At 41.1% G+C, this 18928-nt stretch overlaps 1 protein-coding gene across 2 annotated transcripts in view; it reads right to left on the minus strand.

Annotated features, from left to right (window-relative positions):
• DNAI1 (dynein axonemal intermediate chain 1) overlaps nucleotides 1-18928 on the minus strand; it is a 148786-nt gene that overhangs the window by 109994 nt on the left and 19864 nt on the right. For both annotated transcript variants that reach the window (XM_030005694.2, XM_030005693.2), the window contains exons 8-12: nucleotides 17217-17276; nucleotides 15013-15150; nucleotides 4703-4787; nucleotides 3812-3929; nucleotides 1684-1727 (exon numbers count right to left, since the gene is read on the minus strand). In XM_030005694.2, coding sequence (XP_029861554.1) covers nucleotides 1684-1727; nucleotides 3812-3929; nucleotides 4703-4787; nucleotides 15013-15150; nucleotides 17217-17276 — 445 coding nt within the window. The remainder of the gene's footprint in view (nucleotides 1-1683; nucleotides 1728-3811; nucleotides 3930-4702; nucleotides 4788-15012; nucleotides 15151-17216; nucleotides 17277-18928) is intronic.

The following is an 18928-nucleotide window of genomic DNA, read 5'->3' on the forward strand; positions in this document are numbered from 1 at the left end:
CGGAAGAGTCAGATTTTACTTAAATAAATAAATACTAATACTCAGAGAAAAAGGACAACTCTCTGGCTAGAGACAGTGGGGAGACTTACTGGGTCAAAACACCTAGTCCTTCTGCGAAATCTAATGACTGTAGTCTGACTGTTCTGTAGTCCATCCTCTTCTTGCAGCAAGGAGAAGGCTCTGCTGCCTTTGCGACACTGTTCTTTTCTCAGCCCCTCTCTGTTTTGTGTCAGAGTTAATGGTAAGACCTGGGGGGACATCTTCGCAAGGAGCAGATGCCCTGGAGATGTGCAGGTGAGGTAATGCTGTGATCTTCACAAGCTCTGACTAAAAGCCAATGGAGACTTAAAATAGTTTGGGATTTCAGTCATTTGTCTGCATTCCCCTGTTAATTAGCAACACCCATCTGATGTAAAGCTGAGACTTTAAGGTCACTGTTCACTACATGAGAATGCCAGCAACGTGACTCTACAGCAGCTCCTAACAGTGGAGAAAAGTAGAGTCCTGGCGAGTCCCAGAAGCACTTTCAGGGGATTTGAACAATTTATTGAGTAGTCTGCTGAGAAGATAACATTGAGGAGCCAACACTACATGGGCAAGAAAGACCCCAGGAAAACTTGCCTCACAAACGGTCTCCTCCCTTTGGGAACTTCTCTGGGAAGCAGTGGTCCTTGGGGGAGCTACCAGAACCCTGTCCCCTGCCTAAGAAGCTATTCATGACAATCAGCACTTCAGGTAGAGCTAGAAAGTAGAAGACAGTGAGAGAATGGAAGTGAGAATGTTTATTCACAGTGACATTACTATCCCATCTACATAGGAGTAAAGGGGGAGTGTGAAGACAAGAATTCAGAATACAGCAGTCAGTGTGTCTGTAAGCAGCAAGAGATACTGAGCAGGAGGAAATGCAAGTTTGTTGATATAGATTCCCATGCTGTTAAAAAAAAAAAATATATATGTATACATAAACTGAGCAGGTAGGTAGATGTAATGCATACAGCAAAACAACAAAGAAAAAGGTGAGAAAACATCAACTTGTTAGAATTCTTTTCCATTTCCTTAACATGAGAGCAGTAATGCTGGATAGAGATTAATACAGAGTAACACAGCAACCCCTGAACCTTGTGTTCATTGCTACTCAAAATTATCCCATGTCCAATCCCAGACACTATAGCAGGGAAAGTGCCTTTTCACAATATCTAGGCCTGGTGTGCCCTAATGGAGAGCTTATCCTCTCAGACACCCCTGGAAGTTGTCTCCTAACAAGAAAGCAATGAGTTTACACTTAGAGAAGTCTCTCATGATTAGCTTCTGGCAAAACATAACATATCTGGTCTTTCAGCAATTACAAGGGCAGGAACAGAGAAATCAAAGCCCATCAAGTAATATAAAAAGGATTAAGTGGTGCTTCTAGAGGCAAGTCCTTGACCGAAGGGAGAGTCAGCACTGTCATAAGCCAAAAGCCCTGGCTAACACTGCCTATGCCTATGCATTTCTGAATGTTAATGTCATGGAATATACAGGCCTAATCTCTACCTTGAGTTAAATCTCAATTTACTGCTTTGAAGTTAGGTGAGTCCTTGCTATGAGATGCAATCCATGCCCCAGAGCTTTATATGATTTTATCTTAGTGCACCTATTAAATATTTTATCTCTCTCAATGATTCTTTTGCATTTGTTACTTACAAGAGCCATACCCCACTGCAAATAGGTCCTTGTACTTTGGATTCCTATAATGAGAAAATATATGTAAGAATGCATTTATTATTAAACATATAGTTCCAGAGAAATGCACAGCCTTTCACACATTAATATCAGAGCCCATTCTCACAGGACTGCATACAGTCTGAGGGCTTGACCCTTTGAACATATGCACTAGTAAAGCTTGTGTATGAGTTATTCTTCCAGACTCAAAATGCATAAAAAAATAGAACATCAGAAGACCACAGCAGTACATGAAAAGCATAAAAAGGGCACAGACAGACATGATGTCAATCTCCAGCACTTCTTGTCTTATCCATTTCATAATCACATAAAATTTACTTTTTAAAATGAGGTCTTTGAGGAAAGGGAAAAAGGCAGGAATGTGTTGGTTTCCATCTTTCAGGGGCAAGAATAAAGGAGTTTCTAAACCACAACAGAATAATACCCAATAAACTTACTTTCCCTACCTGTTATTAAATAATGAGGGATGCTTCAAGAGACAGCTATCAGTTCATTAATTCATGATCACTCCCAGAGACCAGGAAGGGAAATGCCCTTCTGATCCAGTTGGTGAACAGTGTATTTGCTGAGGCATACTGACTATGAGCAATTAGCCATCTACTATGTCTTCTGAAGTCCCTTTATTTGAAAAATATCTACCTTCTTTACAACTTCTGCTGTGTGTGGACAGTTACTGTAGGGTTTACATGGGACAAAAGTCAGTACTGTTGCTGTCCCTCAGCTCACACAGCACAACCAGTGGTTAACAATTCTGTGAAATGAATGTATGTGAAAATTACCTAATGAGTGTTTTCTCTGACTTGCTATCTTTAATTGATAAAATAAAACCTCTTCTTTTTCACTTGGGCTGATACCTGCACATCCTAACGCTCTTGCTCTATCCACTAAATGCACCGTCACTGCTAACAAGGCGAGAATAAAAATTAAATTAGAAAAGCTTATTACATAAGGCAATTTGGAGTCATTCTTCCAATTTCAGGGCCATCTTTCTGTTATCATTTCCTGGAGACAAGAATAATAGCAGCACAAACTACTGATAAAAGATGCCTTTTCTCCCAATTTTACATCTCATTTTACTGGTATCTTGTAATTCTCACACAACTGTATCCTTGATATTCTGTTAAAGTATAATTACTGCAGTGGCTTGAAAGGACAGAAGACTGCAATCCTGCTCTGTCTCTCCAAAGATCCTCTTTGGCAAGACACAGATGTGTTCGCACTACCCCACAAACAAGTGAGAGGAGGCCTAGCTGCAAGAGAGCACAAGGCAGGAGCTGACTGTGTATGTCTCATGCTCAGTGCATGAACCAAGCCAGTTCTGAGGAGGGTCAAGCACGTTAAAAGGTAAAAGGACTCATTGAGGCTGGTGATGAGTGTTTTTTCATGGTAATAACCATGGCGATAACATCTCAGAAAAAGAGAGTTGATTTGAAAGGATCAGTGATTATTTTTGGACTGACCAGGAATAAATACGCAGAAGTGGACTGCAGGGCAAATGCCCACTAAACTGAACTGTGTAAGATCCCAGTACACAAATACCACTGTTGTCTGGGCAGCAATTGAATATGTACCATGCATAAAGGTCTTGTCTGGTATCAGTGCCTCAGCATCTTACAGTTTATGATGCTGCCTGTCTAGCATATGTAATTTTTGCATTTTCCTTTCTGCTGCTTTAATTCTTCTGTGTTGATACTTGTAAAAAATATAGTTGTTATCCCTTCTCCTTCCCTGGGCTTCTCAGGATTAATTCCTACAACATATTGTCCAAATATATGACATGTCTATCCCAGCTTTCCCAAGAAGGGACTCTTCTTTGCTCTGCTAACTGCACTCCCTTTGCCCTAGTGCTGCACAGAACCTGCTGTGCCTTCACCTTTTGCCAAATGGCATAAGCCTGGCACATTCAGCCTTACACAAGGTGCTTTTCAATCAGAAGCATCAGGCATATTTAGGCGCTGCCAAAGCAGCTGACTGTAATTATTGAAAACAGTGCTCCCAGAAAAACCAGCCCTGCCTTGTAAGGTGCCACAACATTCATTCCACTCTCCTGCGAAACAGCCAAAACTAAGTTTGTAATAAAGAGACTTACCAGGAGATGGCAGTAACTGCAAGTCTCTTGGTCTTGTCATACTGGAACTTCCAGAGCGGGAGGAGGGTTCCTTGCTGGTCTCTGTATTCATCCGAGGCATCCTCAAAATATTTAAAATCTAAAATAAAAAAAATCAAGGAAAAGGTCCCCGTGTATAAATCGGAAATAAATCAGCATGCTGCAGTGCCAGGGAAGCTTTAAAAAACACTCTCTTATCCTCACAGCCTCTGCACAACCCGACTGTTAGTATAAAAACTGTCTCAGTCCTTAAGTCTCAACTTCAAGCCAGCACGTACACCCTGTAAATGCATTTTACCAAGCACCAAGTCCTCACACGACAAAAAGCTGATGATCTAAAAGCAGACAAAGGATGAACAAGAAAGCAGAAGCGAAATGCAAGGAGTGACCTCAGGCCACCCCCAGGGCTAGATGTGACCTTTCAGGAGGGACCTGAGCAGAGACAGCAAAACCCTTGCAAAATAATATCGAGACTGAGCATGTCAATGTGGCTGGGACCTGTATGCTAGCAGACAGCTGCTCGGCACTGGCTGTTGTCACCAGCACCTGCATCCAGGAGTGAAGTACCTGCTGAGGGAGGGAAGTGCTGCAGGGAGGGCAATGCTGACCAGACCTGCTGTCCCCAGCCAGCTCAGAGGAGGGCTGATGTGGCATGCCCTTTGCATGCCCATGCTCTGCTGTACTGTTTGCCTGGTGTGAGTCAGCAGGTTCCTAGCCCTGGTCATTTTAGCTCTGTTTCTCTATTCTATTCTATTCTATTCTATTCTATTCTATCCTATTCTATTCTATTCTACCCTACCCTTGCTACAGCTGTGGCCACTCATCTGCAGGACTTCTGGCTTGAGTTAGAAGCATGTCCCAGCAGGGCCATACCTTGTGCAATGTCATCAAACGTGTTCTGATTCACCATCCGCTCCATTATTTTAGCAGCCTTTGAGATCTTCATTATATCATCACTCTGTTGAAAAGAAAAACAAGGAAGAGAAAATGTATTTCCCATCTGTTTACAGGTCCTTCAGACCTTGTGTGACTGAAAAACTTGAGTCCTTCGATCCTGAATACAGGATAACTTGAAGCTCCTCACACTTGCATCTAATTATAAGGGCACTTGAACTAAGGCAATGACTTTATTATAAGTTTAGCAAGATGCCATCCACAGCTGAGCTGCAGTAACTTCATTGTTTGTTCCTGATTTAGCTCCGTTGGAAGGTACTTATCTGTGAAGGCAGTTAGAGTCTTGTCTTCCTCAACTCATTCGGGTTACCTCATGATGGAATGAGCTAAAAGCACACACATGATCCTTCCCCCATCTCACTTGGTAATAGTTCATTAGCTTCAGTAATGAAATCATGGATGCTTGATCATGCATGAGCATCCTCTCGTCTCTACCTGGAGAGCTTTATGGTCTTGTGTTAAGTAAAGATCACAGGATTTAGGAGTCCTTCAGTCAATCACTGGGTAATTTCAACTTGATGCATCCACAAATCCATAAGCTCATACAATATATAAGCAACATGCAAAGGGCAATTTGCTGACCAGCTCTTGTGTAAATTGTTTTGACACTGTGGAAAATCACATCCTCCTGGCCAGGGAACACCACAACTGGGCATGCCTGTGTATGTAAGGTATGCAGATATACCTGCATGTATGCAAGTATTGGAAACCTTTTGAAAAGTGGCATCTTGCAAGGCCAGCAGTCCCTAGGTAACTGTATCAGTAATACCATGTAAGGCTAAGATTCCCTAGGAAACTATACCAGAAACAGCAAACTTGGGTATGGACATAGCAAAAATGTGACCAATGGAGAAAAACTAATTAGAGACCGGTTGTTGATATGGAAGGAGACAAGGGTGGAGAAAGGGAACAATCCAGGTGGATGGGGGAAGCAGCAGCATGGACAAATGGAGAAAAGAGCATAACAGGGGCTGTTTGACTGTCAGCAGGTGGCTGGTTGGTATGCTTGTCTGACAGAACCCTATGCCTGATCACCAGAGTCTTATAACCATCTTCTTACTAAACTCTGTTCCTAGCTATTTTTTTGTGTGAGCGTGCTCTCTATCTTCTGTGTGTGTGTGTGATCACTAGTGAAATCCAAACTGGATAAACCGGCAAGTAGGACAAGAAGCCTGGGTGCCAGCAACTGAAAGGACAGAGCTTAAAAGTCCCCAGACTGTGTTGGGCCATGAGATGGATGACAGCACAGCTCTGTGCAACGATGCCAAGGCATACGCAAAGTGCTCTGAGAGCATGCTGCTCCAGGGACCTGAATCCCCATCCACTACCGCTCCCCCAAATCCCCATCAGTGTTTCAAAGCCTTTCATCTTCAAACCCCTGCTAGGGACTGATGGCTGCCAGCACAGCATGATTTCCTCCACAGTGACAACACTGAAAAGAAACTTGTCATCCTTGACACAGCTCAGAGAGTGCCCTGATCATGAAAAGAAAAAGTGAAATGACTTGCCAAAACTACACCACACAGTCACAGTCAGAACCAAGAACATGACTTCAGATTATGTGTCCCAGCCCTCTGCTTCTTTCCTGGGCTCTGCACAAACTCAAGGGAGATGGAAAGTCTTGCTTCAAAGAGCATGAAACTCAAAGGACAACACAAAGATGACAGCACAAAGGAAAAAAAAAAATTCTATAATCTGCAACATTTTTTATAAATCCATAATTTGCATACACCTTCAGTAACTGTGCAGTTGTCTTCTCCCATCTCAGAAAGGATGAAGTAGAACTTGGAATCAAGTTCAGAGGAGGGCAACAAGGATGGTCCAAGTCTGGAATAGTTTCTGTACCAGGAAAAACTGAGTAGGCTGGGACTTGCCAGTCTGGAGAAGAGATGGCTTGGGAAGACATGAGACAGGTCTATGAAACCCTAAATGGCCCAGAGAGGATGGACAGGGACTGACTGTTCACTGTCTCTTCTGATACAAAAAGTAGGGGTGTCATGTGAAGCTAGTGGAAGTCAAGTTCAGAATAAACAAAAGGAGGTGACTCTTACAGAAGGATGACACGTGTGCAACTCCTTGGCAAAGGGTGTTGTAGATGCAAGGATTTTACATGGTTTCAAGGAAGACTGAACAAGCACTTCCATCTGCATACCAAAGCACATCAAGCTTAGGAAATAGCTGAAAATAGTTGAAGGCTGGAAGAATATTTGGGACTGGGGTATACTCTTGCTGAGTTCTTACCCTTCCTTACACATTCATTTGTGGTTAGAGCCTTGACCTGAATCAGTGTGGCCACTCTCATGTCCTTCAGGTTTTTGCTGGGTCTGTGAAAGGACTTCTTGAGAACAGCACAGAGAATTTACTGGCATGTTCAGAATTTAAGAAAGTGCAGGAAAAGATGTTTTCAAATTTTAACACAGTATGATATTCCTTAGACATTAGGAGTTCATAAGTATTAAGAGAAGTTAAAGAGGGAGAGAAAGAGGATGCTTGAAACATCTCAAGTAGAAATCAATACTCTCAATTGCTGGGATTTCACTCTTTAGACTTTAAGTTGCCGTTATTGCTTCTGCCACTGTAAGACCTGTCTTTCTTTAAAACACTTCCTAAAAAAAACCAATTCAGCTTTGTTAGCACTTGTCCAGCAATACTGGGATCATGACTATAAAAATGTCATTGGCTGCCACCAGCATATTGCTCTGAGTAAGCTTAACTGACAGAGGTTAAATGTTGAAAAGTTTACAGTTTGATTTAGAAAAAGAGAAGCGCAGTAAACACTTTTGTCTCCAACATTGTAAAGGTCATAGTTATGAGGTATAAAGAACAGATCCCCTGGAGTCTTGCTGGTTCATCAGGCGTGTTGGCTTCCATACACCTATTATGCAGGCAAAAATTTCCCTTGTGTTTTAACATATACCTGCTACTGGAAGGAGCTGGGGAAGAATGGCAGTGCCGTACTCCACAGACGTGAGCAGGATCACGGTTCCTGTTCTCTTACACATCCAAGGAAACTTGCACTGCAAGCATTCTGAATTTCCAACCTGAGACATCATTCTGGACTGAAGATCAGAAGATAAGGCTTACTGTATGTGTTCTCAAAGGTGAATATTAAATCCTGTCTCTTCTATGATGACACCAAGCTGAGTATTGCGGTTGATACTCTAAAGGGAAGGGATGCCATCCAGAGGGACCTTGACAGGCTTGAGAGGTGGGCCCATGCAAACTTCAGGAAGTTCAACAGGGCCAAGCTCAAGGTCCTGCATGTGGATTGGAGCAATCCCAAGCACAAATACAAGCTGGGCAATGACTGGACTGAGAGCAGCCCTGAGGAGGAGGACGTGGGGGTGTTGGTTGATGAGAAGCTCAACAGGACCCAGCAATGTGTGCTTGCAGCCCAGAAAGCCAACCATATCCTGGGCTGCATCAAAAGAAGTGTGGCCAGCAGGTCGAGGGAAGTGATTCTCCCCCTCTACTCTGCTCTCATGAGACCCCACCTGGAGTACTGTGTCCGGCTCTGGGGCCCCCAGCATAAGAAGGACATGGACCTGCTCAAGCGGGTCCAGAGGAGGGCCACAAAGATGATCAGGGGGATGAAGCACCTCCAATATGAAGAAAGGTTGAGAGATATGGGGTTGTTTAGCCTGGAGAAGAGAAGGCTCCACGGAGACCTTCCAGCAGCCTTCCAGTACTTACAGGGGGACAACAGGAAAGATGAGGAGGGTCTCCTTATCAGGGAATGTAGTGATAGGACGAGGCGTAACAGTTTTAAACTGAAAGAGGGTAGATTTAGATTAGATATGAGGAAGAAATTCTTCACTGTGAGGGTGGTGAGGCACTGGAACAGGTTGCCCAGAGAAGCTGTGGATGTCCCCTCCCTGGAAGTGTTCAAGGCCAGGCTGGATGAGGCTTTGAGCAACCTGGTCTAGTGGAAGGTGTCCCTGCTCATGGCAGGGGGATTGGAACTAGATGACCTTTAAGGTCCCTTCCAAACCAAACCATTCTATGATTCTATGATTCTATAAGTTTATAATTTTTTTGTCAGTGGAAAGTAGGCTTTAAACAAAAAAAAAAACCTGTAAAAATACAGAAACAATGTATTATTTAATGGACTTTTTCCTTCAGTGCAGGAAACTGTCCAGATGAATAGAAAGAGCTTTAAGTCAGCTTTCGTGTTAGGTAGTTATGCTGTTAGCAATGCAGCCATGAATAACTACATTTTTGACATTAAACTGGATCAGAGTAAGTTATTTTCTCATTGGATCCTGTCCTATTTCAGGTTTGATTTATTTTGTATGTTACTGAAATAAATCTTCAGTGGAAGTGATAGGCCTAATTTATCTTTTTTTTTAAAGATCTGTTTGAAACTCATTTCTTTGTTGTAGGTCAACTCTGGGCTAGCTAGCCAAATGTAATGAGAGCTCGTCAGCTAACAAATTTGTTCTGTTTATTTCTGTGCATAAATTATGTTTAGAACAGCAATAATGTTAATTGAATCATATGTAAGATGCATAATGGGCTAGTACTTTGAAAATAAATGTCTTAGTCTTGCTCTACTATTCATTAACGCTAATTGCTTCACATTTGCCTCTCAGCAGCTGGCCAGTTGCAATGCATAACTCCAGTAAACTGAAGCATGAAAAAAGGCTTCTGCTGTGTATAACTGCGTATCTGGAAGGCAAACCCCACCCTAAAACCAGTGCAGTAACTGCTCATACCTCTGGTAATACATATACTGTGACTAGAAGAACTTCTGGCTTGCAAATTAAAAAGCACAGTACAGGGGTGTTGTCAACTGTTGCCCAGCCAACATCTCCATGCACTGCAAACACCCACTGCAAATCCCAGATAAAGTCCCCAGGTTGAATCCTGTCAAGTAGTTACTAATGTCCAGAATTGTACTTGTGTGTTCATTTTCACTCTTTGCTTTTAATTCTGATACGCTGTAAACAGTAGATTAAAGACAAGGGAGTCAGTAACAACTCATCCACTCCTAGGGATGACTGGAACAGGTGAACAATAATGTGAAGGTTAATTGCATTGGAATTTCAGCTGTTATTTCAAAAATAACTGTGGCCATCCAAGAGCTTCCAAATGGTAATTATGACCCTGTGAGCTGGGCTGTCTCACCAGATGTATCTCAGAAAGGGGTAATGCTATAGTGAGATAGACAAGTCAGACAGGAGACCACATGATTCACAAATGCACATTTCTCTGTTAAATATAAATTTTGTTTAGACTTTTAAGGAAACCGTTCAACAACTTCTGCTTCAGAGGAGATTAGAGACTGTTCCAGTGCAGTAAGTTCCAGCTTTAACATATTCCTAACTGGTTCACATCCATCTGTATTTCTGTTGACACTATCCTCTGCCTTAGTAATTCTTCTTCCTCTCTGTTATCTACCTCAGATTCCCTCTCTACCTTTGCATTACCAGATAAATATGCTAAGATTTTTTTAGTCTCTTGTATTCAAGCTTTCTATTTCATATATTCTTTTCCATATCTATGCAGGTTTGTAATCTATCATCTTTGAAAAGAGGTGATCAAAATCATATATCCCTGTACTACTCCAGATAAGGTATCACCCCACCTTACATAACAGAAATAGTATTTCTCTGCTATCCCTCACACAATATATTCCAGCAATGTACTTCTCTTCTCATAGCCACATTACAACTCACCAACCGATAACACTCATGTTTCTCCCTGTCATTTCAAACTGTAAGCCCTCTCACCTTATCAAAGGTTGCTTTGATACTCCAAAATGCACAGTCTTCCTCTCCACTGGTCCCTCCCAGTCTGTACTAATAACAACTTTTCTGATATATCTAATCATTTCCTAAAGGCACTATAGCAATAGCTTTACTTTCAGCTAGAATTTCAGCTAGATTACCTTTACTATACTTTCCTTGTTAAGGGAAAACACAACTTTTCTCTTATCAAAGAAAGAGATGAGACTATTTGGAAACTGCCTACCTTTGATAAACACATGCTATTTTACTCCATTTCATATTTACTCCCAATTCGCTGTTCTTTCCCTCCTTATTCATTCTGTTGCCTCATATACTGTTAAAGGTCAGACTAATGGAACCATTTTTACTCCTCTTACATATAATATATCCTTGTTATACTCCAATTACATAGCTCCACCCCTCTTTAGATAGATTCATTAAAAATCCTTACTACCAGACTTGTGATTTCATGCCTTGTCATCTCAGGGTGAGAGGAGCTAGCTTGCATCAACTTCATTGCATTAAGCTCTTTGCATTTTGCTTCTACCTCAGATACTGTCATTTCTATGCTCACACAACAATATGAGGAGGGTTGTACTGGATCAGACCAAGAGTATCTCTGGGCCAGGATCCTCTCTGTAATCAGAGCCATAAGCAGATGGCTCAGGAACAGTAAGAACAGGACAAGCAGATGCAACACTTCTGCCTAGTTCTCTCTGCTTCCAACTACTTTCACCTCAGAAAATTTCATATCATTGCTCTTTGGTATTCTGTGTTCTCCATGTTCTGTTTGCTGCCTTTATTGAAAACTGGAAAAGGAAAAGTTTCAAATGTGGTATCACTGCTCTCGGATGCAGCACATGCTCTTCTCTCTAGATCCATTTGAGTGATGAACGTATTGAGAGTTTTCCAAGAGTCCCTCATTACACACTCCAGTCAAATACTTTCTGTCATTCCAACTTCTATTCACTCATATTCTTCTTTATATCATTCTCATCCTTCCTTCTGCTGGAATCCCTGGTTATCTCCATTCCTTTTTCCGTTGGTTGCCTCTCTCTTCTGCTTTGCCAAACCACGTCTTCCTTGCTTCTTCTCCTCACTCTTTGGTGTGGTGCATGGCTTCATTTTACTTCTTTTCCCCTAGTGAGGAGCTTCAACTCCACTGTCAAGGCTCTCTTCTCTTCTCTTCTCTTCTCTTCTCTTCTCTTCTCTTCTCTTCTCTTCTCTTCTCTTCTCTGCCTTTGGCCACATTCTTCCATGGATCATGTTCTTCCTCTCCCAGCCATCTGTTCTCTTGACCTCTTATTCAGTACCAGTACTGTTTTCTCTTTCTTTTCATCCATTAAGTCTTCAAGTCCTCATCCGACCCCTACCATCATGTCCAGCTGTGGCTCTAGTTCTTGGATCTTCTCTTTCACAACCTCCTACCATAGCAAGAGCTTCCATCAGAGACCCACCCCTGGTAATATCCACTCATTTTCTCAACTTCTTCCCTTTGGGTTGAATCCAGTGCTATCTCAATAGCTATCACAGTCTTTTTCTTCCTAGTACCTATCCTGACAGAAACAATGGTGAAAATCAATTACTGCTTCTAGCCATTGCATCCTTAATCTGGATCAGCCACATGTCCTGGCTGATGTTCCACGGTTCCCCTTCAGCAATGATCAAATGCAGTATGTCCTCAGAAAGTATTTAGCTGAAAAAGCTCTGTTTCAATTACCATGTGTGGTCCAAAGCATGCAACCTGTGAGTTGGAAGCTCCAAAAACCCCACTTCTCCATTTGCTGACTTGAGACCGGACGTACAGATTCTGATGCCATCAAACTTTAATTTCCATAGACCTACACATGACAAGATGTAATGCCTGTTGTCAGTCTGATCTTACCCTTGGATTACTTCAGGTTGCCTTTTTCTAGTTAATGACTAGAAAATTCAGCAGGTTTTTCATACACTTCTAGCTGGTCTGCCAGCGTCACAGAGGGCCTCAATTTGGGACACTGGCTATGCATAAAGAAGCTTTCCTTTCCGCTTTTTCAGTGTATTGATTTTCTGGCTTCCCTGCAAGCCCCCTGGAAAATGCTAAGAGTGAAAGGCAAAGCACCAAAGGGAAGGATCATGGCTGCCTGGATTTCAACTTCCTACCATTGTTAGTAGAGGACACAGCAGGTTTTTTACAATATGGTTTCACTGGTAGAATTTTTATTTCAGTTTCATTATCAGCCTTTAGCAGTCCACCCTTTAAGCCCATAATTATACCATTGACTTTAGGCTTAATTCTCCAAAACATACTCAGGTGAAAGTTTTATTAGTTTTTGAAAGGACTGTGAATTTCAATGGCACAGTTCACAGGAAGAAGCCTATCAGAACATGTTCCTGGTCTGTTTATACTATAACGCTTTTGATGGCACAGTGCTGCTGGAGTAGCTAAACCAGCCAAATCCTCTACAGTTGAATCAGCCATATGGTATGAAAGTGCTAAAGCCAGTTTCAGAAGCCAGCTTCTATTACATAGATGTATCTTAGTTATGTCAATATATTGTCATGGTTTAACCCCAGCAAGCAACTAAGCACCACACAGCCACCCACTCAGTCCTCCCGGCAACCCCTCAGTGGGATGGGAAAGAGAATTGAAAACAAGTAAAACTCATGGGTTGAGATAAGAACAGTTTAATAATTTATTACTGTTGTTGTTGTTGTTGTTGTTGTTGTTGATATTATTATTATTATTATTATTATTATTATTATTATTATTATTATTATTATTATTATTATTATTGAAAAGGATGATAACAAAAAGAGAGTGAAATATAACCCAAGAAAGACAAGTGATGCACAATGCAATTGCTTACCACTCGCTGACCAATGCTCAGCTAGTCCCTGAACAGCGATCCACCCCTGCCTGCCAACTCCCCCCAGTTTATATACTGGACATGACATCATGGCCAGTTTGGGTCAGCTGCCCTGGCTATGTCCCCTCCCAACTTCTTGTGCCCCTCCAGCTTTCTTACTGGCTGGGCATGAGAAGCTGAAAAATCCTTGATTTAGTATAAACACTACTTAGCAACAACTAAAAATGTCAGTGTGTTATCAACATTATTCTCATACTAAACCCAAAACACAACACTATACCAGCTACTAGGAAGAAAATTAACTCTATCCCAGACGAAACCAGGACATATATCTATACCTGTTCTAGGGGCAAGCTAAGAATTGACTTCCATGTCTCTGTATTATAGTTCTCAGTACATTTTGCTCCAGTCATTATAGAAATATTTCAGTTTGCCTTCTAAGTCGTTTAACTTAGACTAGGGGGGAAAGAACCACCCACAATTCTGTATAGAACCAGCTCTGTTAAACCCTAACAGAAAGTTCCTGAACTCCCTGAAAACATTCTGGAACAAGAAGAAAATCTTTCAGGGTTGCCATGTCATATTCTCAGTGCTGGGATCACATTCTTAAGACGGGGTACTGTCACTTTAGGGGAATGGACTGTGGCATCCCTGCAAGGCACTCATAGGCTACTCCTGAGAGAGGAGCCTGGATTAGGAGTCAGTATCACCCTTACAGAAAGATCACAAGACCAGCTGGGAGTTTGGCAGGAGTTATGATACCTGCTACTCTGAGAAGCTAGACTAATGGAGGCTACTACAGTTCACTAGCCCTTGCCATTCACTCCGGTACTCCATAGGACTCAGAGTGGCTGACCTCCTCTTGGAATGATCACATCAGCATGACTAAGGTATCACCATGCTGTGTAATTACTGACCCTGGCGTAACACTTTCAAACACTGGAGAGAGACAATTCTGTCACTTTCCAACTAAAGGAATAAATGATGCATCAAAGATCCCCCAGCAAATTAGGTCAAGCCTCCCAGAATCATTATTCAATTTTAAGTATGTAGGTTTTGATTTCAATTAACTATTATTAACTTTTATATAAATTATGTTATATACCATTTATATGTATATAAGTAGAACATATATAAATTATAATTGTACAACATCATTAAAATAAAAAATAGTGAAATGTGTTTCGCTAGAGTGCTTTAGTAACATTTTGAAAGAATCCTAAATTTCTTTGCCTTTCAGATTGCAACATTGTACCAAAAACCTCTGCACCACTTAGAATTTTTTGAAAAGTCACACAGCGTTTCTACTTACTTCATTCTTTTATCCCTCACATGCTAATCAAAAAAGAGACATAAACATGGTAATGCACAAAAAAGAAAGCCAAAAATCTCACCTGGAAATCAGGTTTGAAGACAAGATTATAGCTTCACACTGTTTTGTATTCCCATAAAAAGCACAGCAAAATGGAAATCCTGTTTTGGAAATACCGTTCCTAGCAAAAACTAATTTTCGCATTTCTTAGGGTTGTTACTTGTCAGCTGAGACAACTAGCTACACAGCCAGCATGACTTCCTAAATTTCACCTAACTTGTATGATGGATGCATCCACCACCACTCTGAGCAGGCTTCTTCCAGCATTTTGAAACATACCTGTGACTCCAGAGAGGTTAACTTTCTTCCCTTCTTCTTCTCCTCTTCTCTCTTTGCTATCTGAGCTTTTGATTTTTCTTTCTCTTTTGACCTTTCAATTTTCTGAAGCTCCTCCACATAGGCATCATAGATCTCCCACTGAGAAACAGACAGAGGCAGGATTTATCAGGACCTGATTATACTCCAGAAAACAGCCATCTATCTACATCATCACGAAAATATGACAGTCCTCACAACAGTAACACTGCCACTGGAATCAGCTGAAGACAGCTAGCTTGTTGCACAAAAAGTAAAGGATAGAAGCCCAGGATTTTTAAAGCTTGATGGGGCATGTCTTCCTTTTTAAGAACACATTATTGCATTCTTAACAATTTCCTTCCCCCAACATTCTTCTTGGTGCTTTGACTCTATATCTTTTTTGTAGGATTTTCTGTTTGGCTAATTTACCAGTGTTTAATGGGAAACATGCATTAAACATCTGTTTTATGACATTTCTCATGTGGTGTTAGAAAATTAAATTTTAGCTGCTTAACACAATTTAAATCTTGGACTCCAACTCTGCAGCATATGATCAAATGGAAACTGAGAGCAGTTTTACATCTTCTGCTATGCCACATGCCATGACTGTCTTACTTGGGTAGATCCAAAAGTAATTTTTCTACTTAAGAATTATTCATTAGTATTGGAGTGCTAGTACTGTATCTGAAGCAGGTACATTACTTTCAGGACAAAATAAAAGCCAATCTAATTCTGACACATCAGCTTAGGAGAGGGAGTATGATTCAAACACAAAATATAGACTAGAACACTGGAATAAAGAAAGGTAGCAGAAATCTGTAGCAAAAAACCTGCACTGTGTTGTAAATTTGCAGGTGGAAATGAGATGGAAAGATGTTCCAAGCGTCAGGGAAAGGACAAAGAAGATGTGATGAGAAGAGTAGAAGGAGCAAAACAGAAAACTGAAATAGGAAATCGTGAGCATAAGGAAGAATAAGAAGGAAAAAGAGTTGAGGATAAAAAGAGCTTACATTAAAAATATTATTTTATATCCACTCAAATTTTCAACAGAATAAAATGAAAACATTTCATGCAAAGTTTTGGCAACCGCCTGATTATCTTAAATAGCTCTGTTCTCTCTAATTCTCAGGTCATCTCACTGTCAGAAGAAATGAAAGGAAACTCCAGCTGGAAGGAGGGAAGATCTCAGGCCAATTACTCTGTAATTTCAAGTTCAGGAATAGACTGGGTTACAGTTTTTCATGTGTAAAATGTCATGCAAAATATTTTTTTTTTTATATTTTTGAGAGATGGAGGAAATACTATAGGCACATTCCCACTACATAAAACAGAGCTAAGCCTATTACAACAGGCTTAGAGTGGGCCTTCCACATTCCTTATGCTGTAGTTCTCACTGTGTTCAGCTTCAGGCTTTAGAAACCTGCCTTCGCATACAGCTAAACTTAGACAAAGTAAAAAACACAGTGTTGCACATATCAGATTCTTAACAACACTCCCCAAAACTCCATGAAACCGTGCGAATTCCCAGCTGTACGAAATCTTCAGAGGTCTCCACTCTTTAAACACAGTGCTCAAAGTGGAGCTAGCATGCAGATGTGTCCTAAGTGCTTTTTTGTTATTTTCTTCCTGCATTTTTAGAACCCATTGAATCTGCCTCTGAGGGGATCAGCTGATGGAGGTGTCCTGCAGCTGACCAGGTACTGAATACTGGATCACAGCTCCTCCTAAATAACCAGGTCACCCACCACACAGTGATGGAAGGTCTTCAGCAACAGGACAGTCCCCACCCCAAAGAGAGACCTGTGCCCAGAGGAGTCAGTGCCTGCAAGCTGCAGCTTACCTCTTGCTGAGTCCAGAACCATTCTCACACTGTGTTTTCCTCATTTCCAGTCATTTAAGACTCTCTAAAGCAGACTGGCCAGGGTGGCTGGCAAGCAATAGATCAATTAAAAGCAGCTAACCAAGACACTTGACTTTAGAAATATAAACCATTAGCAAGTTCACCCATTAAGGTAGAAAAGAGGGCCACACTAGTTTGCTCTCAGATTTAAACCAGAGATCAAGGCCACAGTATGGGATTTCGTTCCACTGCAAGGCACACAAACATAGCAATTTTATTTTTTCTTTCTCATATCTCAGTTTCCTAAATATACTCTAAAAAAACTTTAAAAGTAAAAAGGATATACCTGGTAAGCAGTGGTTGAGAAATTTTTACAAGGTATAGGCTCCGATTGACATGCTCTTTCCTGAATAAAGAAAAAGCATAAAGAAGTGTCATCTTTGCATTGAAACTCTTTGCAGTGACATAGTCCAGCTGTGGAAACAGCCTTCTCATAGCAGGTAGTTAGAATAATATTGATCTAAGATTAATTCAACATCCAAATGACTCCTAGAGCACTGCACAAACATTATCGGTGATCATGCAACTACAGATAGATTTTCTTCTGGACAAAAGAACCTTCTGATTTTTGCTGGCATACTTAAAAAATTTAATTTCAGTATTTCATTTTGAAGGAGTTGGAATGGTTTGTTTCACCTCTACCATTTGAAACATTCTGCTACCGATTATGGTATTAGTTATGGTATCCTACCAAATCTGAAAAGTTTTGACCTATATATTAAAAAACCACTTGGGTACAGCAGTCAAAACAAAAGAGTTGAACAGAATGATAACCTATAAACAATTCATCTGATGTTACTGAAATAATATTTTTATCACCCTTACATCAACATTCTGAAATAAATAAATTCATTTCTGTGAAACTTTCATTTCATGGAACAGCTTTTTCATTCAAAAAACTGTTGTGTCAGGACATTTTTAAGAAGCTGCCTGTAGCATTTCACTGACCTCTGAAATGAAGCAGTCTCAGATGCGGAAACTGCACATCCTGTGCAGCACACAGCAGTAGTTCACGACTATTTAAGGTCTATATTCTGCTATCAAAGGCAGAATCACACAGAGGCACACATGCCTCTCCCAGTAAAATCAATGGGGAGAGAATATGCAGATCTGGGTACAGAGAAACAACAAATTCTGTGGCCTCTGCAGGGATTTTTGAAAGATGCAGAATCTTCGCTCAGACATGGCAGCAAGCACCCCACTGTCGGAAAAACTCTCCTGAGATTCTGCATCTCTACTAGTGGGCAGAGATGGTATACCTTCTAGGAGATAGTACCTCCAGCAACACAGTAACTCTTAGATCTGTCCAAGCCCATCAGATGTAAAGGCATCTCACTTTAGGTGTAATCGCTGCAAGGCCCGCAGGGTCTCTGGATGAGCTATATATACTCTGATACTAGGGCAGCAAGGAAAACAAGAGAATTTTCTGAAACTTGTTTCTCTGATTCAGAAAGCTCCTTTTTGAGCACTCAGCTGGGGGCCAACATCACCAGTATTGCTCAGTCAGAAGACCCTGTGAAGACACACTCACTGGGAATAGCTGCAGGCTCAGGGAAAAGCTTAGGGAAGGAACATAAGGTCTTGGGTCTGTACTGACTGGAAAGTGTATGCACAGAGTGGGAGGGAGATGTACCATGTAGAAGCAGTAAAGATTTGTCATACTTACATGGGTCTGCTACTGCAGTACCTGTGCTTAATACAAGCATAAATACCTTTATTCTTTTACTATAGGGGCGGGCACTTATATCGCTGTTCCGTGGGTAAGAATTAAAGTATAAGGCCATAGAGGAACTCTGTGGCAAAAGGAAATCGAATTCATGGATTCCAAGCCCTCAGCTACTACCCTAACCCTTGCTCTATACTTTTTCAGATGAGAAAATAGACATGAAAAATGTCATATCCAAGTAGAGGTTTAAAGATTTACAGTAGCACCAAAAATTCTTGTAGGCTGTCCAAGAGTCCATGAGGCAAGAATTTTTCTGTCTCCATTTTCATCAT

This window comes from Aquila chrysaetos, chromosome Z, assembly GCF_900496995.4.
Source record: "Aquila chrysaetos chrysaetos chromosome Z, bAquChr1.4, whole genome shotgun sequence".
NCBI lineage: Eukaryota > Metazoa > Chordata > Aves > Accipitriformes > Accipitridae > Aquila > Aquila chrysaetos.